The sequence below is a fragment of the Manis pentadactyla genome, chromosome 11 (assembly GCF_030020395.1).
Source record: "Manis pentadactyla isolate mManPen7 chromosome 11, mManPen7.hap1, whole genome shotgun sequence".
NCBI lineage: Eukaryota > Metazoa > Chordata > Mammalia > Pholidota > Manidae > Manis > Manis pentadactyla.
The window spans coordinates 22180898-22207524 of NC_080029.1; the positions used below are offsets into that span (position 1 = coordinate 22180898).

Below are 26627 nucleotides of genomic sequence, written 5' to 3' on the forward strand. Positions count from 1 at the left end.
CTCTTACTTAGACTATTCATCTGCTAATGGTTCTTGTTTCTTTAGCACTGTTAGCTTTTGAGGAAAAGTGAATTTGAAATGACATATAATGTGACAAGACTTTAATCATAGAACCCCAACCAATCTCACATTAAAAAAAAAACAATTTGAATGTGAATATGAATACTCTCAAGTCTGTATGCCAGAGCAGTGGCTTTAAGCACACTCACATGCATACAGAGAGGGAGAGAGGACAGTCAGAAAATATATTCCCCTAAACATCACTTAATCATGAAATTATGAGACCTGAGATGCCTGCAGGCCTGGACTCATTGTCTTCAACATCATATATTATCATTGAAGATGCCCTAGAAATCTCAGCATCTGTGCCTGTAATTCCCTTAAAATAAATGCAGTTAACTTTTTTCTTTATAATTCTTAGGTCTTTCGTGTATGCATGTGGCTCAGCCCAGTAAGTTAGGAGCTCCTGAAGAACAGGAAGTGTGCCACTTATGTCTTGTGGATTTTTCTATATCTAGATACACATTGGATGATAACTGATTGACTTATGGATGAAGAGAGAGTCATGTGTACCAGAAAGTATTTCTTATATGAGGAAGATATTTAGAAACAACACATAAATGAAATATAAAATAAGCCACAACTGAAATAGATGTTGAAAGAGTAAAAGATGTTAATGGAAACATGAGGGATGGGGGAGGAAAGTAGAAAAATAGCTATATACTTAAGAAAGAAGGAGCCAAGGAGTGTTTTAAGGTTCACTCCAAAAAAAAATGTTGCCATTTGAATATGCATCCAAAAAACATAATCAGTAGTCAAACTAGTATGTAAAAATATGCAAGAGAAAACTTTTCATACAGTCACCTGGCTGACTGAAAATTTTAAACAAAAATAATTTGCATAACATGCTGGATTTTATAGTAGGAAAAGAGATCATTTGCTTATTTCAAGACAAAATAAGTTTAACATACTTAACCCAGATTCAGAGGGTCACTTCTGAATGAGAAAAATTATGGGATAAAAGGGAAATAAAGTTTTAAAACTCCCTGTAGTTATGAGTCATTGTTTATGAAGAAGAGTTTATTCAATGCATAAAATTTTGCTTTAAAATCACTGTGGCACTGATTTGTATTTTATTGTTCAATATAATTCTTGAGGAAATCTACAGTTGCATTATTTAACTAAATACAGCATATATGGTAGCTAAAACTATTCACTCTCCTAAACCTACATGGAAAAAATTAAATGAAGCCATTTAAAATGCTTGGGAATTTACGTGAGCACATGTGGCAAAAAGACTAACAATTACATGAATTAAACAGAAGGGACAAAGTACTAAATCCTTTCAGTGAACTTGAAAATGAAGATTTTAAGAACTCAAACAGCACATATGACTGTTGGTTTCAGTATGGTGAAATAAAGGTGAGTCTGCTCTTTTCAGAAGTCACATCAGAAAAATAAGAATATCAGGAAATAGAAGCACTGGTTTATACATTGACAACTAGAAGACATCTGTAACTCCAAGTCAGAGAACCCTGAAAGAAAAGTGGTAAAATGACTCAAAACAGAGAAAGTAAGACCAAAGTGCCTGTCAAGGGGCTGGTGATGGGAAGCAGGTGTCATTCACCCTGCCGAATTTCAGCAAGGCATTTGAACTGGAGGTACCGATCGCTGCAGACGGAGAGGACAGAAATGCGTGTGTTGAAAGGGACCTGCAAGGAGGAGTTAGGCCCTCACTCTCCCCATCCCTGCCTCGACACAAAGCCTGTGCAGACGTAAGCATAGGCTCTGGAGAAGCTCTGGACTGGAGATGTCGGCAGATAGCAGCACTGGGGTGAGATAGGGGATTTCAAATGGGAAGATGAAGTGAAAGTGGGTGTGCCAAATGATGAGAACCCTGTCTAGTTCCAGAAAAACTGGGCTCCCCTACAGAAAAAACCCCTCACATACTCATAATTTGGAGCCTCTCCCTGTCAAAAACAAATAAGAAAACCAGTTGACCATAGATTAGGCTACAATGTAATTGTAATTCTGAGGTATGATTTGTAATAATTAACACCCTGCTATGCACTGGTACCTAAGAAGCCCTGAAATGCATGATTTGACACCCTAGGGGTTGATGTCTCCTTCACGTGAAGTCCAGTGTGGTCTCTGGCTCTCCTCTGCCTTGCAGCTATGCTGTCTGGAGCACGGGGCTTTCAAGGTCCCCATGGCAGGGACTGATGGAAGAGAGAGCACACACGCTCTTAAATGTCTCATCCCAGAAGTGACACATGTCGCTCTCATTTATGGTGTGTTGTTTGGAACCATTCATACAGGAGATGTACGGGAGCACATGGAATATTGGGTGGTGACTAACTTCTCAACAACTCTGTGCAAACTTATGTCCAGCTTCTTGAAAGACACTTCACCTACTCCTCATGTACCAGCCATAGCGTTTGTTGTTTATTTCACTCATAATTGCAATCCATTTTAAATTTCAAAGCTAATATCTGTATATCAATTATATATTTATGATAGCTAAATATCAAAGCTAATGCCTACCTAATATGTGCTGGCCCTCGGGGCCAGAAATGCATATGATAAAGTCTCCAGTGTCAAGGGTATTCTACCATTTAATTTCTTAGTTCACATTGGCTTTGAAGTAATTTTCAGGTCATCCCTCTTAATATTTATATTGGTGGGTATAAATCAGTGAGCAGCTAATCAAAGACCATCTAAGTTATGGGTTTATAATAAAGAGGATCTTGTGTCCCTGTCATAAATATTTAATTTCAGATATTTCTCCCAAGTCTTTTGAGAACTCCTCCTCTTCTCCTTTTAAACTAAAATAATTATTGAGAATTCTTTTCTTCTTTATAATGGCAACATGTGAGGATCTTTAATATGCTCCATAGATAAGTAACTGCAAATTCATCTATTTCTCAGTATTACCTTGTGGTTTATTTCTGATGTTCACTGAAGCAGGTTTGTAAATTAATATTTAATATGAAATGCTCTAAAGAAAGTTTTGTGGCATATCAGTTGAAAGCAATTATCCAGAAGAGTTTTATATCTGAGTCATTCTGGCAAATGCATCTCATATGCTTTATGAAAGGAAATCATTCTTCTGCTTTAAAAAGGTATATTCATCTTAGAAAGACTATTATATCTGTTCTTACTTGACTTTCTAAATCTACACCTTGAACTGCTTATACCAGTGGACAACTGATTTTTAGTAATTGGATTCTGAGAGTATTATAATTATGAATTTTTTATAATGTTTGGTTTCCTTATGTTTGTGTGTTTTTTTCCAGAGTACCCAAGTGGCCTTGGACCATCTGGAGTCTGTGCCTGAGAAACTGAGCCTACTAGAAGATTTCAAGGACTTCAAAGTGAGAAAGAGTTGGTTTGTCTCTTTCAGTATTCTTTTCTCAGCAAGCACACTTGACATCTTCCTGATGGGCAGAGAAAATTGCAGGGAGCAAGGAAAGACTAAAGAACACTGAGGACTTCTAACACCCCATTTTATCAGAGTTTCTTGACATTTGTAAAGTCAGGATTAAAAATAATGGAATTTACCTATTAGCACAATATAGGGAAATAGAGACTTTTACCCTAGTAGATACTCATTTGGCTGCCTAAAGCTTTAACTATAATTTAGAAAAAAAAAAACAACAACTCAGATTTAAAAGACAAAAGACAGACTCAGAATTACATTGACAGAAGATAACTTTTTGGACCAGCAATTTAATTTAATTTAAGAATTATCTTCTTTTTTAATTACAAATTTCCAAAGTACTGTTTTAGAGATAACAAAGGCTATCCCTAAACTGTGATGTATGAATTCAAATCCACATAAAGTTTTATATTTTATATCTCATGCCATTTATTGATTGAACTCTAACCACAAAGCATTTCATTATCAAGCTAATTAATTACATGTGTGGATTTACCTACTATAATGTTTTGTAAGTTCCTCTAGAGGAGAGATGCAAAGCAAATAACCCTGCCACCCAGTCCTGCTTGACAAGGTCCAGGCCAGGGAACATTTTTGCATATCCCCTAGGGTTGCATATATAATGGGCAATTTTAGCAATTTATAATTTCTTGACCCTGTTTGGCTGAAGTTAACAATGACAAAGTTCTCTTTGAAAACCACTTAACCTCTTATTTCACACTGGCTTTAAAATATAACCTGTTATTTTATGTTCTTTTAAATCTAACTTATCACTTGAGGATCTATTGAATAGAAATGTAGGCTATTCATGCCACATTGACTTACTGGAGGCACTGATACAAAGCGGCTCTCACGGTCTGCATTATCTTAAAACTACCTTTAATAAAGCATATTTTGGTAGCTCAGTAACTAAACGTTTTTTATTACTGGTTAAGCTGACATGCCCATAAAATCCAGGCTATCACAAATTCAACAAAACCAAGTGTTTCTAGTGTATTTTACTAAAGAGTCCATTCTTTTTCATGATTTGATTATATATTTAAAGTTTAAATCCCTGTCAAAGAATTATGAAACCAGTGTCCAAGAGGGTGTGTTTTTTTTCTCACCCTTACATTACCCAGTGTGGATAGCAGACAATAAGTTAACACCTATATCCTTTCCACCTTGCTCTCTGTAGCTAACAGAAGTCATGTAAGTGAATAAAGGGCAGACAAGAGAAAGTATTGGAAACAGGTGGCATTTTTCACTCAAACAGATGCCAGTCTTATACCAGCATAAAAATAAAAAGGTTAACTTTCACTTTTTTTCCCAGTAGTCTAGACTGAAAAGAATATTCATAAGTACAACTTAAAAGTTCCATTCTCTACTATTACCAGATTTTTAAAATTATTTTTCATTGCGATTATATACAAGTCTAACATACACACACACACACACTCACGAAAGAGTGCCTACATATCAAAAAACTTTTAGAGTATTTTTCAGAGTTTAGAATTGTGCCTTCTAATGTTAGTCATTAAAATTGAAGACTTTAGCTTTAAAATGTAAAGGAGTTCATCAGCAAGTGTTATGAACTACAATATCAGGCACTAGCAAGTACTTCATATGACATTGTTTATGACTATATACCCTATAGATGGGCATTATTTTCCCCTATTTTACATCTGAGGAAACTGAAACTTGGAGTATTAGTTGGAACTGGGATCTGATTCTGTGTCTTAATAAAGCCCATCTTCTTTGCTTTACTGCCTCTAGCTTGAAACCCACTCTGTGTGTAGCCAAAGCCACCTACATGATTAAAAGAGCTCATTTAATCAGTTTAATGAAAACAAATAAACATAGCCTTAAATAAAAACACATAAAGCCATTGGATTATTAGATAGAGTCATATTTTTCAAACCCTTAAAACTTTCTAAGAATCAGTGCACTCTGAACAAAGCACAGAGGCCTAAGGTCTGGTCCAAGCTCATGCACCCAACAAAATCACTTAGTATCTCAGAGGATATTTCCATATAACGAGGGCTTAAACAGTGTTATCTCTGTGGTTGCTACTCATACCGGCATTACTAGCAGATATGTGGAAATGTACGCTGTAGTAAACACTTCATGTAATATAATACATTAGTCTATGATAATACTATCATATTGACTTTGATAATAGAGTATATGACTCTTATCAAAGTGTGAACAAACCTCATCCTATTTAGTCTTTATTCTTCTTTAAATATGACATAGTCTCTCTCTTTATATTGTTTTAAATTTTATTTTGAAAGAAGTGGTCCTCTTCTACAGTCCCACATTTAAACATTGCATATTTGGTATGATGGAAAGGGAATAGCATTGGGTTCCAAGCTCAATTCACCAAAAAAATGCCTAGCCTTGGGCAAATCATTCTAAATTTCCCTGGGCTGTAGGTTTTTTTATAAAAATGAGAAGTTTGGGATTTCAATACCCCTTTTTGGAAGATTCAATAAATTCCTAGGGAGTATGTGGGGAACTAAATCCCATTGATGATTTTTCTTATATGCAAAAATCAGTTGCCCTCATTTTATTATAATTTCTCCCTAATTCATAATAGAAATGTCTAAATAACTGGCTATAGTGACTTTGCTATGTTCCATTGTTTCACCCCAAAACGAAGGAAAAGTAGAAAGAAAGGAAGGGAGAGAGGAATGAAGACCCTGAAATTTTTGCTTTCTTAATTTCTCTATTACCTGAATCTTCGTCCACTTGTGAGGGCAGATCAGGTATCCTGAAGCTTAAAATTCTATGTGATAGTTACAACGCAGATGTTGTTTAAGAGCCAGTGAAGAAAAGAGTTCCTTGTTTTAAAGGTAACGTGTTTTTTTGAACAAAGAGAATATTTTGATGCCCAGCACTGCTCCAGGAGACAGTACCCAACCTCCAAAAGTATCATGGTGTCATTAAGGACCATCGTTGGAAACACAGTTACTTGAACCTTTTTCCCTTCAACTTAAGGGAACTAGTTGTGAAAGAATGCAACTAAGCCACGTAAGATGCTGTTTCATTTTTACGGCAGCATCAAAGCAAGCATTTCTTTCTCCTGAGGGTCCTGTGAGTCCCTGTATCCTCTCTAAATGCCTATAATTATTATCTACATATAAGTAGTTTCTTATTCTAATTTCAAGTACTGATTTTTTCTTTCATCTACCACTTTAGACACTTTGTTGTTTTTTTTAGGGTTCCTGCAGTTCATCTGAGAGAACTGATGGGAGATACCCTAAATACAGAGCCCGCAGAGAGCCTCTCCAGCAGCACCAGGATGACACCAAGCGCAGAATCACAAACTTCAAAGTAATGTTCTTTATGTACATTTTCAGTCTTTGAGCCTTCTCTGTGTTTATGGCTATAGCCCTTTAAGCAGCGACTGCAGGGTTCATGTAAGGATACTTGTAAAAGAAAAGATACTCTTTGATGTATGAAAGAGATTTTCAGTTATGTGGGAATTAAGGAGAAAAATCCAAACATTGTGCTTACGTTTTTTACCTGAGAACTAGTCTTTACATTTATGTCATTGTTGCTTAATATGTTGTTTCTCTATGGGAACTGATTTTGACTTAGAAACCCTGTGCCAGCAAATCCCTGGTGTCCTGGTTGGTCAAAGACTGTGTGTGGTTGCTGTCTCTCTGCCTAAGCCCAGCTACTCTCAGTGCTCAAGTCCCCCATAGGTAGTAGTTTATAAACTATAGTCTTGATATTTGCAGTCACTCTTTCCCTGAGGCTGTGTACTCCATACTACTACTTCATTAGTGCAGAACCAACCCAAGAGACTGCAAAGATTTGACCACAGTGACCAAAAGCCTACCATTCCCTAGAGTCTCCCTGAGGTCCACTTGGGGTGTCGGTGATTTTAAACTCACCTGACCCTAAACAGTTATAGAGCAGGGCTTCTCAACTTGACGTTAACATTTGGGTCAGATCACTTTTTCCATAGAGGCCGCGCTGTGCATTACAGGCTGCTCAGCAGCACCCCTAGAGGCCTCTCACTAGCTCCCCGTAGCATCCTCCATTCTGAGTTGTGGCATCTTAAAATGCTTCCACACACTGCCTAACGTCCCCTGGAGAGCAAAATTGGCCCTCATTGAGAACACTGACCTAGAGAGAATCCAGCTATATTCAAATATACACTCCAAGTCAGTTAAGAAAAGAAAAAACTGTTAAGGTCTCTTCTGGCTTTTTGTATTGTTACAGACTTCAATATGTATGAATATTCATTGCACTGTATATATTTGCTTATTACAGCAAAATATAATTATGTCTAAGAAGCTTTTTCCCTCCTCTGAATATAATTGGATATGAACCTCAGTGGATATAAAAACAGTGCTCATTTCCTTAAGTCCTCCGTTAGCGTGCTTAAAATGAGCACTCCACTTCCCTCATCCAAGCAGAAGCTTAGCACAATTATGCCACATTATTGATCCCTTATTGTGAAGAAGCTGTCCTGTGACTTTGTGCCTTTACCTTTGTGTTTTATGGATTAGTAGTATAGACTGTAGTGGAGACCTCATTGTTTCACACAGCAATGTTTAAGTTTGCTGAATCACCTTCCAACATTCCCATCAGGTCCCATATACCCAAGCACTTCTCCTCCATTTACAGGGGTTGTGCTAACCTTAAACAAAAATACAAGGCTTGATGATGACAGCTAATAATAATAATGACTACTTATCATTACTGAGCCAACCATGTGAAATTGCTCTTTTTCTAGGTGTCACATGCTTTATGTGCATTATCTCATTTAATCCTCCCTGCAATCCTGTCAGGCTGGCCCCATTACTTTTCCTCTTTTATCACTGATGAAAGAAGGCTATAGAATAATTAAATGGTTGAATCAGGATTAAAACCTTAATCTGCCTGGCTACAGTAACCTATATCCTTGACTACTAGGCTATTACAGTATGATGTCATATACATTAATTTTTCTAGAAATCACCAAATGTAGGACTATATTTTTAATACATAAAAGTCAGTTGTCTCCAAAAATACATAAACATAATACATGCCTCTTAGTTCAACAGAGGTCTATTCAAATGAAACCTTTAAAATGGTATTTCCCAATACAGTTAGATTTGGTATCAGGTGAATCAGTGTCATCTAGTGGCACCCAAATTGCTCTAAATCAGTGCAGTTTCCATAACAGTATATGGCAAAGCTATGAATATTTAACATGTTCAGCAAGTTAATCTCATTGGAGTTCTCTTTCAAATTGCATTTGTAGCTAAAGAGGGAATTGGGGCTGGCTTGTAAGTGAGGCCAATGCTTGGCAATATGAGAAATAAGTTTGTAGATAGTGCAAATATAGGAGAGGGCGGCGAAGCACATTTTATGAAGACATTGTTCCACATTGATACTACTTAAACATTTTAAAGCGTTGATCCATTTCAGAGATGGATATGTAGACTACCACCACATGTAACATGTCTGGCCTGAAGTAATGCAATAATCTAATACAAAACTCGATTTCATCACATTTTTTTGTAACCATTGGAGAATAAAATTCGGGTGCACATTTTTGTCAGTTGTAGATACCAATGATATTGGCTTAAATGCTTTTTATGAAGACTATTTAAAAGGACTGAGAGAGGAGGCAGTTCCAGACGAAATGAGCTCAGATGAGCAGTGAGAAAGTTGTTAATCATTTCTTGGCCTCATGGATAATCAGACAAGCTTCTTCTAGTTAATTATTGACTTCCTAAATAAAATGCTTCAAATAAGAGGCATTGGTACAGAGAGGATGCCCCAGTTTCATAAAACATTGTTACAGCAGTTGTTAACTTCTCACATTTTGCTAGGACAGAATTCAAAGAAAAAGCACATTGTAGCAATGTGAATTCATTGGTTCTACTGAAAACTGTGGTTCTAGGAAATCAATTACTGTAGGATTTACCTCAATTCACCAAGCATATACTATGTAGTTATCATACTGCAAAGCATTTCTACCTGTCAGAGGTTGGGATGCAAGACATAAAGATGGAGAAGGCATGATCTTCACAGAGGGAAGTTATTTATTCCTCTTAAATCCTCATAAATAATTCTTGCACCGTTGTTTTAGAGCAACAGTCAGTGAACTACCACCCATAGGCCAAATCTTGCCTGCTGACTGCTTTCATAAATAAAGTTTTATTGAAATGCAGCCACACTCATTTACTCACATATTGTCTCTGGCTCTTCTCACACTCAAAAGCAGTGTTGAATAAATGCAATAAAAACTGTATGGCTCAAGAAGCCCAGTATATTTACTTTCTAGCCCTCTATACAAAAAGTTTACCAACCCCTGGTCTAGAGAGGAAAGAAATCACCAATCTGGTCTTTCTTCCTTTGCACATACAGGAAATACTTCCTCTTCTTTATTTGCCATCCAAATAAATACTGCTCTTTGGAAAGTCATAATCCTTATCCATTCATTCAGCAAATATTCATTGAGTGTCAGCTATATGCCAGGAATGTATTAGACAGTTTGGGCTCACATCAGTGAACAAAATAAGCAAAGATCCCTGCCTTTAGGGCACAACCATTCTAATTGTAGGATATTCATGTTTGTTGTTGTGTTTTTAAAGTATAACATTCACCAAACATTTATTAAGTTCCTACTGTATACAGGCACTCTAGTAGAGGCTACAGAATGGCATATTAAGAAGCATCATTATCAACCCTTCAGAATTCAGAGCCTTCACCCAAACAGCTATTGGTGCAAAGGAGAAAGGGGTTAAGTGCTACAATGGAGACCTCAATAACCTACAGAGGGAGTTCAGATGAGAGAAAGATGCTCCAAGTCTTTTGAAAAGAGATTTGTGATGACAAGGTGCAGGGGAGTGTTTTAGCCACATCTGTTTGGATCTTAGCTTTGCAGGTGTAGAAAACCCTGACTGCCTTACTGTTGACAGACAAGTCACTGTTGGAACCACAGAATCATGTTGGCAACTGGCTCCTCATGTTCCTGCTGACGGAGGGAGGCAGTGAGACATCCAGCATAGCCACACTATGCTGGCGGCAAGGCATAGCAGGAAGCGTGCCATTCAGGTTCCCTTTCAACTCAGGCTAGAGCCATCTCCTGCTGCTTACTTCCATGGCAATAACCAGGACAAAAAATGACCAAATTTCTAGAAACCTCTTGAGATTTTTCAGCAGGACCAACATCCACAATATGCTGAGAGCATAATGTAATATTGTACCGAGTGGACCAAGTTAACTGGACAAAGCCTAATCTAAAAGTTTATTTTAGAATTCTGTTCAAAACTGAACTGACACATTTTCTCTGTCTCTGTGTAGACAACAAAAGTATTTCACGGTCTCTTTTCATCAAGCCTATTTGGGTTTCTTTGGAACATACAGTCTTCCTTGCTGTCCCAGCTGTTTGAAAGAGAACAGAACGTTCAAAAGCCAGCCAGTAACACAACATTGCTAATCTGAATTCATGGAGGAGCACGCTTTTGTCCAAGAGATCCCCCTTTGTTACCTGCCCTTTTTGCTCTCTACACAGACTAAATATGTAAGTTGCATTAGCAGTGGGCTTTTTAGTAAAATTACATGAGGCATGTTTTGTTCCCACCCTTCCTCCTCCTGGAAGAATAATGACTTTCAATTTCTAGTTGAAGAGTTAGCATGCAACTTCTTTTTAAAGAAGCAGGTGTTTTTTTACTGGATAAGATGAGCTAGGGGACGAAGTGTTGATAAAGCCTCTCAGTGCAGTTTATGAAGGAGGAGTTTGCCGAAGCCCTGCATCGTATTTGTTCAATGTAAGCATGTGTACACTGTGAGTATGTGCTTTGCTCCTGGAAGCTGTTTCTCCCTCCTTGAATCTCTCTGACTGGTTTATACTTTGCTCATAGCAATTAATAGCTGTTAGCACTTCTTAGGTCAGCTATTTCTGTACATATCTTAAATCTACAAAGAGTAGCTTCTAAAACATGCTATATCTAACTCCTGGTGCAATTTAAGATCTTAGGTGATTTTCATTTAATAACTGTTAAAATGTATCACTAGTGTATTTTTCAATTTTCCAAATATTGCTTGAGAACAGTAGCAGCAGCCGTGAGGGAATTTGAGGGAGCTTTAACTCTATAATACCTGTTATCTCATTTATAACCACCTACTTCCTATGCTTTTGATAAGAAATTACATGTAAACTGCTATGCAAATATAGTTCCATGTTGCTCCTAACCCCAACCAATTTGCCACCCTTTAAGCTTCTCTCCTATACAGTGATTGAGGGTACAAGGCTAATCTTTAAGTTAACATCAGAGAAAATAGTAAGTGTAACTATAGGTGAATACTGAAATGGTGGAAATGCTGTTCTACGAGATTGTATGACTTCTGAGGGCAGACACTGTCTGCCACATCTTTGAACTCCAGATTACAATATGACTGTACAATAAACATTAAATTGGTGATTACACATTTTTTTGTCCCTTCCTTCAGCCCTTCTGGAATTGCAACAAAAATTTAAATGCTATTTTTCCAGTAATGCTTAGATGGCACATCTGAGATCTTGTAGGCAATCAAATCATGCTGAAATCTGAAGAGATTTTTATTCTTTTGTCGTGATCAAGACTAACTTGCCAGCCATAATACTTAACTAGCTGATTTCATCTAGCTCTTTAAAAGTTAAACTAAAGATTTCCAAATGAGTTGGCATTTTTCTTTGTTATAAAATCTAAAAAGAGCAGTGGGTCAAAGGTGCTTTTTAGGAATCAACATAGGTACTTAGATGAGCACATTAAATTTTAACCTGCTTAAGCCCCATTCTACCAAACCCATTCTACCAAACAAATGGCTTGTTAAGGGAACTTGTTAAGCAAATCCATAGTTCCCTTAACAAGCCATTGCTTTCACCCTTCCCAGTAACTTCCTCAACAAGAGCATTCGGAAAGGGTACACTGTAAGGATACAAGTTTAATTATTTCAAATTCAAAGTTCTAGATACTAAAAACATAAGGAATGCCAATTGAATGTCTTACTAGAATTTATTAAACCCATCATAACATATTCACCCAAACAATCATTTCCTTAAAAATTGTCACTCTAAGAGAATAAGCGCTGATTCCAATGGGAAGCCGTGGTTGGAAGAGCTTTTCCTCTCTGCCTTTTTTAAAGTAAGTGGCACATTCTTTTGAGTATCCTTGTTTGTGGCAAATTTTTACCCACTATGAGTAGATTTGGTTTCTGAAAATAAATTAAAGTCATGTGGAGCCAAGACTGAAGTAAGCAAGAAAAAAACTGAGCACAGTCTTTTTCATTAGTGAGTAGCTAGGAATATTAAATTTCATACAATAAAGTACCAATTGGGTAAAGGTAAATGAATCAGCTGGCCTGGTCTAGCACAGTATTTTCATTTGTTCATCTGTGGTTGAGGGTGGTTTGGGGTTTATAGTATTGCTGTATAAAATTGGATTTCCTGTGGTAAGATACTTTGCAGAGTTAGAATTACTGGTTGTTTAGTAGTTCTGTTCGGTTAGATTACAATCATAATATAGTAGTTTTAAGAGGAACTTAGAGGTGATCTTGTCCAGTGTCCTCATTTTTTTACATGAAGAAACTGAGAATGTGAGAGCGGCAGTCCCCTATTTCCCAAATTCCATCCATTTCCTCAGTTTGGTCAAGAAATGATCACATATGATCATTTTTGGGTTCGTTAATGCAAATGGACTGTGCTAAATTGTGGAATGTTGGGATGGGTAGATGGACAGGTAGAGACAATGAAGGCCTCACACTCATAGAGGTGAAAGGCTAAAAATAGCAGCCATGTACCCTGAGAAATGGCAGGTGTCTTTAAGTAAACTATCTGCCTTTAGGAATACAGTTTACTAATGCAGCTTGAAGATTTTTGAGCACTAATAGAGGATTGCAAATTAAAAGCAGGTAAGAGATTGAGGGATAGTGCATTGTTAGGCTAGAGACAAATTCAGGAAAAACATTTCTGCCACAGATTCAGAAACACATAAGTGTTTTTTCACTTCTCTCCAGGGGAAGGGTTGGGTAAATTAAAAAATAATTAAATGTATCATGTGTCTTCTAAACTTTGAACTTATATTCCTAAGAGAAAAATACTTGGTGGGCATCATTAAATATTAATCATTAGAGATCAGTTTAGCAAAGAGATTTACTCAGGTTGGAACAGCTTTCAAGAAACCAGTTACAATGTGGGTTATGAAAAAGAAATGGAAGAAACCCAGGGAAAATATTAGAAAATGCGAGTCTTTTCACCCAGTGGAATTTTTGCAGGAAATTCTGGCTAACTAGCTTGTTGAGACTTAAGACAGCAATAAAAATAGGTCCTTGTGCTTGGGATATAAGAATTGGTGAAAAGCAAAAGCTAGGATTACTAAAATTGCAAAGAATCTTCTTTTATAACCAATATTTTCTTTTTAGTATTTCATTGAAAGGTAGGAATTAGAAACATTCATTTTATGGTCACCTTGTAAAATTTATTTATATAGAAATTCTACAAATTAATTATCAATATATAATTGGAGGACATGAAGGTGCTTGTTCATATTGTATTGATTGTTAAATGGGTTTGTGAAACATTGTTCAAAGGGATGGTGTTCTCAAGGTTCATTTCATTAGTTATATTTCAAGTAATATGGGGGATTCTGACAGTTTGAAGACTCATAAAATGTTGGAACATAAAGATATATTAGAGATAAGCCTCCTCATATTCTATGTATGAAGAAAAGGAAACATGAATGGTTGAATAAGTCAACAATTTTAATGGGAAGGGATAACAGTCCTAAATTGTAAGTACCTATTAACAGAGCACTAAAATATATGAAGCAAAAAGTGATAGAAGTATAGGGGAAAAAATAGGCAAATCCATAGTTGTAGTTGGAGGTTTCAGCATTCCTGTCTCAATAATCAGTAAAACAGTAGGCAGAAAATCAATAAAGATAGAGAAGATTTTGAACAACACTATCAGCCATATAGACCTAACATTTAAAGAATATTCCACCCAACAACAGCTGATTACCTGTAATTTTCAAGTGCACATGTAACAGTCTCCAAAACTGTATTCTGGTTGATAAGTCTCAATGAATTTAAGATGATTAAAAGTAAACAAAATGTGTCATCTAATCACAATGTACTGAAACTGGAAATCAGTAATAGAAAGATATCTGTTAATATATCTTATTAAGAAATTAGAAATTAAACAACATACATCTAAATAACCCATGGGTTCAATAAGGTAGAAATCAAAGGATACTTAGAAAATATTTCAGCTCTATAAAAATAAAAACAATTTTCAATTGTAGAATTCAGCTAAAACAGTGTTTTATGGGGAAATTTATAACATATTAATAATATTAACAGTGTGTATTAGAATGTACACATTTATAACATTAAATGTGTATATTACAAAAGAAGTCTTAAATCGGTAATATGTTTCCACCTTAAGGAACTAGGAAATGAATAACAAACCTAAGTAAAAGGAAGGGAATAATAAAGATAAGAACAGAGAGAAATGAAACAGAAGGCAGAATAATAGGGGAGGAAGAAGAATTGTTATCATTATTATTACTATTTTAAGAGCAAATTGTAGAACAATCCCTGTGTTGTGATTCTATTTGTATTTCAGGAAAAAAGGGAAATGATGCAAATTGCCAGTATTAGGAATGAGAGAGGGCTATTACTAGAACGCCTATTGAAAGGATAATTAGGAAATACCAGGAAAAACTCTGTCAATAAATTTGACAACTGAGATGAAACGGATATAAATCAAAAGCCTTAAAATGTCACCTCGTAATTCTACTTCTAGGAATCTATGTTAAATTAGAAAGTTAAAAAAAAAGGTACCAATCTTAAGTTTCTGACAGTAGGACATAAACTAAGGTATAACCATACTGATGCTCATGATGATGGTAAATTCCCATATATGTAACATGACATGAAAAAAGAAACACAATTGTCAGTAAATGATGATCTCAATATACAAAGATATTTATAAATAAGAGCTGGAAAACATAGACCCTGAAGTTCAGCTAATAGTTTTGTTTTTCATTTGTTGGATTATTTTCTTCTTAATTTCTTCTGTATTTTCCATATTTGCAAAGAATGAAATATGTCGGTGCCATATTTTAACTCTCATTTGCCAAGAAGCTGGTTTTATAGGTAAAAATATAAACTGTTCTTTTCCTGTAAACAAAAAAGATACCACCTAAGCTTTGATGCCAGTTGATTTTGTTTTAAAAATGTAAAACCATGCCTTCTCAGAAGAAGGAAATCAGATCTGAGTGACCTAGTGCGCTTTGTCCTTCCTCGGGTAGGCGCATTCTGAAGCTGTCCTTGCGCCATCTGTTTCATACAGCGAGACACCCAGACCTCCTCAACACTCCAGTCCCCTCATTGCCTTTCCCAGTCCAGGCGTCAATGGGCGAAATGTGAGTGTATTTGCTTTCCCTTAGTTTTTCTTTTCTTTTCTGCCCATAGCCATCAAAGCATCATTTAGCAGGAAACCATTTAATAAGCTTTTCTCTTTCATGCTTCATATAGACACCTTGATCAAATCAGAGATTTCTAGCACTGATTGAAAACATAACTCTCCTTTCTATTTGTGCATCTTTCAACTCCACCCAGGCCTTTAGTATTTCAACATCGAACCAAGTTAGCTAGTTCTGTTGGCCCTGGTCTGGTTGTGCCCCAACTGCTCATTTCCTTTCCAGAGAGCCTATAGTGAATGACTTCCAGTTTCTTACAGAATCCCATTATTAGTAAAAACTAGAAAACCTCAGGACCTTCATATTAAGTAGACCTAACCTCTCTTTTGGTACAGGGAGTCTAATGATCTTGAACCATCTGAGGTATATGTCCACACTTTTAGCTCAGAATAAAGGGACCTTTTACAATTGTTCACTGGGGCCTTTCTTTTGCATTTGTATACATGCATGTGTGACAAAGAAATAAAATATAAATTTGGACCTTGGTGCAGAGAATAGCAACTAAACCACCAGATAATCATGGTGCATGAGGCTGTACTCTATGCAGAGCCATGTTTTGAGGCACCTGAGCCACTGAGCCCACAGTTGTTTCATTCAGAGTCTTTGGTGACATTGTCGGTCCCTTCCTCTCCCTGGGCCCTGCAATCATCCTCCTTAGAGCCTTTCAGTTGGTATCCCTGCTTCAACGCTGTGCCACTCCATTCTGTTCTCCACACAGAGACCAGTCATCTTTGAGAAATATAAACCAAAGCCTCTTTTCCTTCCTTAAAATCCTTGATTGCCTTCTGATTATACTTGAGAAAAAAAGTCCCCAATCCAAATCCTACTTCTGGATCTCACTGTGACCACTTGCAGGCTGTGTGCCCAAGCCGTGGGGACTTCCTTCAGTTCTTCAAACACACCAAACTCTCTCTCACTTTAGCACCGCATACAAGGCTGGAACATCATTACCTGAGCACTGTCTCCTGCTCCCCCTTACCTCCCACTTTCCCATCCCTCCACCCATAAGTTTTCTCCTGGCTGATTCATTGATTCATACTCAGCATTCAAATATGGCTTTAAATGTCACTTCCCAGAGGGGCCTTCTCTGGACCTGAAATTTAAATTTAGTTCTTCTCATTATTATTTCATATACTTCTTATAGCACTGATCATAGGTTTTCATTGTATTATGTTTTCTGTATTTTCAATGCTTTTCTCTCCTACAATCCTGGTGGCTTCATGACCACATTCCTCAGCATTTTGTTTGCTGGTGGACCAGTATATAGTAGGTGCCCAATTACATTATCGTTGCATGAATGAAAGAAAAAAAAGTGTAGTAAATAATTAGAAAACATTGATGAGAAAAAAATTACAATTTCACTATTAGACCATAGGTTAAAGCATCTATTTTTAATTTATTTAATTAGCAAATTATTTGAAGTTATAATTCCTATTTCAGCTTACGTTTGGAGAAAAGGACACATTCATGCAACCCTTGAGGAGAGGGAACTTTTCTGTGCTCATTTTTATGTATTAAATATTTGTTGAATGAGTAAGAGGATTAGTTATAATCATTATGGAAGGCGGTCTAACTAAATGTATTTAAAACATCACATTGTTTTTATTGACCTGGTATTTCTACCTAAGAATTTATCATAAGGAATAGTTCTAAATATGGAAAAGGTTATATATTTGAAGGTATTTCTCACAGTGTTATTTACAGGAGTAAAACAGGGGAAATCACCTAAGTACCCAGTAAAGTAATAGCTTAGTAAACAGCATATATCCACTAGCTAGTATATGAGTAACACATAAGCTAACAGGTAAGGTAATATAATGACTTCAGCAATCTTTACAATTTTAATGTAAATAAATGAAGAATATAAAGTCTTACAACAAGTTTACAAATCCTATCCACAGGGAAAAAAAGACTAGAAAGAAATGTCATGCTGTTGTTATAGTATGGGTGATTTCCTTCCCTCTCTTCTTTCTTTTCTTTTCTTTAGCATGTACCTATTTTATTTCTCACAAGGGTTATAACTATATCAAACTGTGGTATAACATAACTTCAGTATTGAGGTTCAATTTCACTTTCAGTGCATTTCAATGAATCCTGATCCTTGCGTTTTATAATCATTGAACTAAAATGTTGTGCTCTTCTTTTTAGGATGACAGAATCTTCCCTGGAAGTCCCCACGCCCATGGGTTAGATCATTCATCCTTTTGGCAGGATCACAATTGCTTCCTGTCTAGTCCACGATTTTCACACTTGAATTGTAAGTAATGATGTCACTGTACTAGTTTTTAAATAGATTTAAGAAAACGCAACTCATGGAAAGATTAAAATGTAAGGCAAGAATGTGATAGTAATATTCATGTTATAAGCTTGAAAAAATTGCCATTGTGAATCATACAAATAATGCCCCTCAAGAACATTTATAATATTACCCAAATAACTGAAAAAAAAAAGAAAAGAAAAAAATGGAATCCCTTCTTTTCAGAGCTTGTGCATCTCAGAAAAAATTAAAATGAATCACCCAAGGTAATAATTTTAATTAAGCAAATTTTTGTGTGGAGTTCACCAGTAACTGAATGAGTAGGTAAAGGAAGCTAAATGGTATTATGATAAAATTCAAATGATCAAAAAATGGAAAATCTTACCATGGAACTATTCAGACATATATAACCTTGTGCTAATAATAAGAATACTAGTACCATTACCCTCTAGATTTTGTTCTGTGAATATGCTGTAAATGCTGATCGCATGTCATCAGTGTCATAAGGTGTGAGTCCGGTGACCCAGGATACCATTTCCCAGGGTCCAACCCCTCCTCTTCTCTGCTGTATTTATTCTTCAAGTTTCATCTTGTATGTGACTTCCTTAAAGAAACTTTTGGAACCTATAGTTTTAAGTATGGTTTCTGTTATGAGTGCCCAAAATGCATTAAAATTTCCCTTACCCAGTCTCAGAATAATTACGGAGTTATTTGAGTGACTTTGTTTACCAGTTCTTCTCTTCACCAAGAGTGAACTCCATGATGACTGGAGTGGTGTCTGTTTTGTCCATGACTGTTTCCTCAGAATCCTATGTAGTACATAACACATGGCAAATGTTCAATTAATAGAACATGATTGAGTGTATGAGTTGTTTTATTTTAATTCTACTAGTATCCAAACCATTGGGGCTGAAATGTTATCCAGTGGATTTTTATTTAGATAATACTTTGCATCTTCAGTTTGCCATGGGCACAGAATTCATACATTAAATCTGACAACTCTGTCATTTAAAAAAATCAACTTGCTATAAAATAAAATGCCAAAATAAGCCACATTGAAGTAGGTCAAATCTAAAAGTGCTAATTCTCATTTTTGCTGATTGATATTCATAGATTTGTTGAATAAATATTATCAGTTTCTGTTAAATGGTTTGGTTTTTATTATATCATGATTATTTTATTCCAGAAGCTAAGTATTTTCTCTTTTCCTGTCCTAGCCATTTTACTAAGTGATTTTATATATCTGCATAAACCCTCTGCTATTCTAATTTGGCAGTCACCCTTCAATATTGATCATATCTCAAGTTGTTATGGAACCTCAGAATCTGATATGTACATAGGCCAAATCTTTTATTGTTCACATTAAGCAATGGAACAATTTCCTCAGATCTATTTGATATCTGTAAACATGGAGGAGGAGACTGGGAACACAGCACCGTCACACCTCACAGCACCCCATCCGCTAAGACATTCCAGCACACCATGAGATGAGCACAGAGGTCAATGCTCTAGCGCTGTTCCATTTTGCCATTTTAACTTGTGTAAGGTTCCCTAGAAACACAACTAAAAGCAAGACACTGGGGGGAAACATCAAGATTTTTCGAATTTTATTTCATATTATGACAGGCAGTGAAAAAACTGTATTCGGCTTTCCACTCAGTAGCATTTCATGACCAGCTGTGGTCATTTCTCTGAGATACATTCTGCCCAAGAAGCCATAGGTTTCTATATAAATACAATGACTCAGAAGAAAATTAAGTTAAATAACAACAAGGAAAAATATTGAGGACAAACCTTGGATAAGAAAGTACTTAACTGTAGTCTGTATTATAAAATCTGAAAAATATAGCTTAAAGTAAAACTTCATTTAATTTATTGATAAATTATTTAGTTATTTATTCATAACCTATATTTTACTCTTCTTCTTTCACAACTATCTCCATGCTTTTTAGGATACTTTTAGACATTTAATCATAAGTACCTAATTGTTAATAATTTTAAGTGACTGAATAAAATATATCTAGAAGCTGTATTTATTATAAGCATATATTATTTGCTTTTCTGGTGAACCTTGAATTTTCTGTATGTTTTTCATAATGTAGTATTTTAGGAGAGGATTGGGATCGCCCTCAATACTTCTCCATTTTTGTAGCACAGACATTTTCAGCTTAGTTATAGAAACTCACCTGTGATTTTTCTTTAACCTTTTAATCCTCTAAAATTAAACAGGAGAAATATCAAGACCAACAAAAAGAAAAATGAGCCTACAGTAAACTGATAGCATGGGGAACAGAGATGTCTGTTAAGATACCATTAATGCCCTCAGAGATATAAGAGAATATGTAACATCTGTTAAAAATAAGAGCAAGATGCTGTAAAAAAGGAACACTGGATAAGAGATCTCAAAATTTTACAATGTGATAAAAAAGAAAGTTGGAAAACAAAGCTGAAGAAATAAAAATAAAGAAAGTAGAAGAAAAAGAAGAATGGGACAATAGGGAGAGAAAACATATTTTGAAAATCAGTTCAAGAGGCGCAATACCTAGTTAGTGAGAGAACAAAAGCAGAATGGAGGCCAGAAGTAGGCGGATGGAAAGGGCCCAGCCAACAAGTCCCTGCTGCACATCTGTCATCCTGAGACTTTTCTTCACCTTCTTCCTATGTTGATGCCCATGTTTCTCAGATACCACACCTTTCTATGTGTGTTTCAGTGTCTTCTTTTGTGGGAGTACATCAAAGAAAGGGAGGTAAATGTTTTCAGCCTTTTGTGTTTCTGAAAATGGATTTCCTCCACTCACACTTGACTGAGACTTTGGCTAGGTATAAAATTCTAGGTTGAAAATGACTTTCTTCTGGAGTCACTGCATTTATCTTCCAAAATCCAATATTGCTAGAAAACCTTATGTCTTTTTGTATTAACTTCCACTCCTTTGAAGTGAACTCCACCAGCCCCACCCCCCAGTCCCTATCCCTGGGAATAGTTAGGATCTTCTCTTTAACCCCAATGAGTTTTGTGATGACATGCCTCCCTGTGGGTCTGGTTTTCTTTGGTTTTCTAGCTACTTTCTGAGTGGGCTCTTTTAATCTAAATACCCATGTTCTCAGTTCTCTCATAGTAAAGGAAGAAGGGAAAGATTCCATCGGGAAAATCTTTAGGAAATAAACAAAATATGGATAAGTCATTTGATACAGTTGAGCACTTAGGAAAAGACTCCTAACAGACATGCAACAGATTTAATTGAGCTATTAGAAATAATTATGGATGGTCATAGAGAAAGAACAAATAAAAAACAAAAACAAAAATAAAAACATGGGTCAATTAAATTCCAGGAGAAAAAATGAGCAAAAAAGGAAACATTGTCATATATGTATTAGGTTTTTGTGAGCCATATTTACATAGTCATAATAATATGAATACTACTGATATAACTAGAAGTTCAGATGTAACTATATAGGGAGAATGGGGTGAGGAGAAGTGACTGGCTGGATAAGTCTAAAAGTGATAAATAAAAAAAGTAGCAATATTAACTGCTTTTTCTTATAAAAATTGAAGTAAATACAGAAAGCTGAAAGAATTGATTGTATTGACTCTGGGGAGTGGGATTGTGGGATTGGGAGGGTCAGGGCAAGAGACTGCTATCCTTCTATGTAAGCCTTTGGTACTATTTGATATATGTATGTACACTTTGGCTAATAAGGAATCTCAAAATAATATGCTATGACAAAAACCCCAGCTTTATGTCTGACTAGCAAGTGTTCAATATTCTTGTTAACTTCTGAATGGAACATGAAAGTTGGAATTTAGAGCAGTTTAGACCTGTATGGAGGCATGAGGGGTAAGTAACTCTAGATGCTGAGGCAGACATGAGTTCATGAGCCCACAGAGCAGGTTCCGTCTTCCTCAAGTTGGGGTTTGTACTGGCGGAGGCCCTTTGTCTATGCTGTAGATGCTAAGGCATTCATTCTGCTGACTTAGGTGCCCTGTCAAACCGTGACCAGACTAGAGTGTAGAATCACTGACCATGGAAAAAACAAAGGAAATGGGAAAATACTGCATAATTTGTGGTCTCTGAAATGATCCAGCATTAATGAAAGTTTGTTTTGAGTAGTAATTTATGTCAGCTTTGTGTAGTTCAGGTCAATTCAAGAAAAGGTAGATTCCTTCTGCCAAGAAGAAGGGAAGAAATGTATAAATTGTAAGTTTATATTACCATTGGAAATAGGAACACAGAAATCCATTATTTAGAGCCATGATTACTACCGAATTTATCCTGGCTGGCTAGGAGTTATGGCCGTGATTCAGGACACTCTTTTAAAGAACTTGGATTCCATTACCTTCAGCCTGTAGACAGTGGGGGCTTAGTAAGAGAGACTCATAATGCCAGCTTTTGAACTGTCATTTTCACTTTTTATAAGTAGTGACTGACCACTAGTCTCCATGTATAGCTCCTTTTAGGCTAAAGGAACACAACTCCAGGACAGGGCCTTCCCTCCTGGGGCCCGAAACAGACTGGATTTGAGTGAAGTCTGTAGTGAGCTGATGCCTTCTCAAAGTCTTGTGTCCTTTGAGATTAAAATGCCTACTGTTTGTGGAGTTGGTATCTGTAAGCTAAATTTAAAAAATAAATGCAGATTGCAAAGGTTCTGTAATTCTGAATCTGTTATAAATAATGTTTGTTAAAATCAGTAAATAAATAATCCCCCAAAGAAAGGACTGTGGCTTTTCATGGTGGGAAAATGTTATCTAAGGATTATTCTAGGATTTGGAAGTGAATCTTACGTATTAATTTAACTTGATATAGTTAGAAAAATCTTACACATTAAATTAACTTGATATTCTTAGAAAAGCAAATCAATGAAAGTCACTAAAAAGAACTTTATTTCGCTTCCTCAACACAGTTTACATTACTATAAAAAGAAAAGTTCGACTTCTCAATTTGTGTTTTGAGGTGCCTTTAGTGGGAGTTTATGTTCCTCAGATGAAAAATAACTTATCCACAGCAAGAATAGCAGTCCTTTCACTTGTACTTCAGGATGCACCTGGCTAACTGTGAATTGGCATTTCATATGTAGTTTATCCTCAAACTTATAGAATAAAATGTCAAAGATTTATGGCAATAACAATGTTGGGGTACTGATAAGGTAAAAATAAAATTGTTTCCTGCCCATTAAAACATTTATTCCAGAAAACAACTTTTATGTCTCTCCATGCTATACATTCATTTGACATGATAATGATTTTTTTTTTTTGGTGACTATCTTTTCACTGTCCAATTAGGTGCCAGAAATTTTTTAATAAATGAGTTCTGGTTATTATGATTTGACAGTATACACTCTAGATGCTTTCTAGAAAAGAGCTAGAAAATCCCCAATTGACTATCTCTTAAAAATCCTTAAGTATATTCACTTGTTCAATAGTATTTACTAAGAGGCAGTGCATGAGACTCTGGCTCTAAGGGGTAAGTAGTGAACAACACAGGAAAGAACTTGTTCCATATAACATGTATCATCTCATGGAAGAAACAGGTAGTAAGCAAGTAAACAGATGATTTAAAATGGCGATTGAGGCTATGAAGGTGAAATGACAGAGGGTGCCTGGAAGAACACTACTCTAAGTTAGCAATCAGGACATGCCTTTCTGAAGAGGTGACAGTTGAGCTAAAACTTGAATGGCAAGAAGAACCAGCTGAGTTAAAATTGGGGGTGGGGGAGAGTATTCCTAACAGAAGGAACAGTAGATGCAAAGCTCCCAGAGAAGAAAGGGACATAGTCCTCTAGAGAAATGGAGCACTGAATGGGAGAGAGAGAGGCAGTGAAGGAGAGAAGGAGTGGGGTAGAGGGAGACAGAGAGGAGAGTGTGTGAAGTGGGGAGGAGGGAAGAGGAGGGGAAAAGAGGCAGTGACTGAGTGGGGAGGTAGGAGAGAGAGAGAAAGTGGTGGGGTACGAGGTCCCAGTGGAGCCTTTTCAGCTACAGTCAAGATGTTTGGATTTATAAATTTGCTTGGAGGCCATGGGAGGTGAGGGGACTATGTAGCAGAGTGACATAGTCTCATTTGCCTTTTAGAAAGAGAATTCTGGTTGTGGGGTGGAGAAAGGGGCAAGGTGGAAACAGAAAGAGAAAAAATGGTGCTTGGGCTGGGGTGATGGCATTGGAGATGGTGCAAAGGACTCAGGTGAATTTGGGAGGTAGATCGGAATTTCCTCTTAGATGGGATGGGTGGAGCAGGCAGGACAAAGGAAGGAGGGAATGAAGGTTTGATAAACGGCGGGATGAGTATATCATTTTCTAAGATGGAGAAGAGTAAGGAATGGGCAGGCATCAGAGAGTAGAAATCACATGGGGAGAGTTCATGAATGCTTGGATATAGGCATCTGGAGTTCACAAGAGAGGTAAGAGGTTAGTAGAAATGAGCAAACCTGGATTCCGGATGTAGTTTCAGTTTCTTCTTATGTAACATAGAGGATTCTGTAAAAAGGCCCTTAAAGGTCTTGATCCAAAATTCTGCTTGGCCTTTCCCATCATTATGTACTGACCAAACATACATCTTCCACTCTCACATACTCTTCAAATCCCCCATCCTGATTTAAATCCCATGAATATGTGTTCTTGAAAATACAGTAGGCTGATTATGTTTATCCCTACAGGGAAGGTCTGCTAGCCCATGTAAAGTCTGCAGAAAACTAGATCAAATAAAATGATTACTTACAATTTTGTCAGCCCAGGGATCATTTTCATCTGGGTTTATTTTTGTCTTTTCTCTTGCCTTGCCAGTGTTTACCAAAAGAACAGTTGCCCCAGATTCACCTTCAATCAAGGAAGATGCCACAGATATACCAGGGAATGGAACAAGCCCACAATCCAAAAAGGAGGAATGCGAAAGCAAAAAAAGCAAAATGTAATTTGTTGCTTTGCCTCTTTTACAAATAATAGCATACATATCCTTCCTGCAGCTTGGCCCGGATTATCTTTCAGACCAATCTGCAGCCTCTCCTCCTCGGCATCGCCAAACACTGAGTAAAGTAACAATACGGTTGGTCTTTGTGGATGATAAGTTAAACCAGTCCAGATAATATCAGCTTGTGAATGATGTACAATTAACTTATTGGCAACTTATATGAGCAGAGCAAGAGAGATATTTTTTTACTTTTCATCTTCCTTTTTCAGGTGTGGTCAGTCACATTTTTCCAGCCAAAATTTGGATTTATAATTGAGATCTTTCAAAAATTAGAGGCTGAAATAGGAGGAAAATGAGTTCCCCTTGAGGCAGACATTGCCAGCACTTTAGATTTATGGAGCATTTTATACACAATTGATTTTTTTAAATGCTTTCTCCCTACTAAATTATCATGTGTTGTAACATGTCATGGAGATATGCATATATAATATTAGACAGTCCATTTTATAAATACTCAACATTGTTATGTTACATCCATCATCCCAGCCATCTATTACTACATGCGGTATCTTAAAATTGTTTCCAACCATCCATTTTTAATAGCAATAAAGAATTTACAAATGTTATCTGAATTGTAGAATATACTATAAAGAACTCATAGCCCAATTTATTTATTTGTGTTTTTGTGGCCAAATATCCCACTGTGATCACTTCCATCACACCTGGGCCATCTTTTGTTCACCTGAACACAATCACAGAACCAGACGTCTGTGTCCATGAGACTGACTCTCTAAGAGTTCTCATATAATTTGGTACCACCTATCTACTTTCAACATCTCAGCCTTTCTCAACATCAAAGTGTTTTTAAGAACTTATCCTCTTTACATGCTGATCTACCAGTGGAGAAAGATTTCTATTAAATGCTAAATAATATCAAACATCCAGGAACTGAACCCCACTGTGTCATGATGGAAAAATTCTGCAGAGTCAAGGACAATAAAGCAATACCTTCATAATGTGCATTACATTTTGTGTTTCTTTAAGTATACTTGCTTGTTAATTTTCTCATATTTCATAAAGATGCTTCTATTTCCACTCAAGATATGTTCTCTTATCTTACTGTATTTGAGTGTGCAGAAGAAATGGCAATCTCTTTCCATGAAATTGAATGCAGCAGTTACTAGAGAAGACAGAAGTTTTATATCAAAAAATGACATACTACAGTCTACATACCCTCTGAGAGTACAGCCATGCATTTTATCATTTATTCATTCCCAAAACTACCCAGTGAGTTCCTACTATAAGCCAGTCATTGTGCTTAGAAGAAAAAAAGAGACATAACAGCAGGTGTGCATGTCCCAGAGTTGGTTTGGCATTAGGAATTACATGAAAAAGGAGTGATGTGTTCAGGCTAGCTGGGGAAATTCTGGATTAGACAACATTAAACAGGTGTTGTTTTGTTTTGTCTAACCTCAGGATTTCAAGCTGTTAAGGTGCTAATGAGCCTGAGTTTTTAGTGGGAGTAGCCCTTTCTGAAGGAGGGACTCACATTCCTGTGGTTCCGTATAACCTATATCATTCTA

General features: G+C 36.4%; 1 protein-coding gene across 4 annotated transcripts in view; it reads left to right on the forward strand.

Annotated features, from left to right (window-relative positions):
- CEP128 (centrosomal protein 128) overlaps positions 1-26065 on the forward strand; it is a 416809-nt gene extending 390744 nt beyond the window's left edge. For all 4 annotated transcript variants that reach the window (XM_036882239.2, XM_057488248.1, XM_057488246.1 and 1 more), the window contains 4 exons: positions 3297-3374; positions 6641-6754; positions 18040-18148; positions 24921-26065. In XM_036882239.2, coding sequence (XP_036738134.2) covers positions 3297-3374; positions 6641-6754; positions 18040-18148; positions 24921-25048 — 429 coding nt within the window. In that variant the 3' untranslated portion in view covers positions 25049-26065. The remainder of the gene's footprint in view (positions 1-3296; positions 3375-6640; positions 6755-18039; positions 18149-24920) is intronic.
- Positions 26066-26627: the final 562 nt, after the last annotated feature.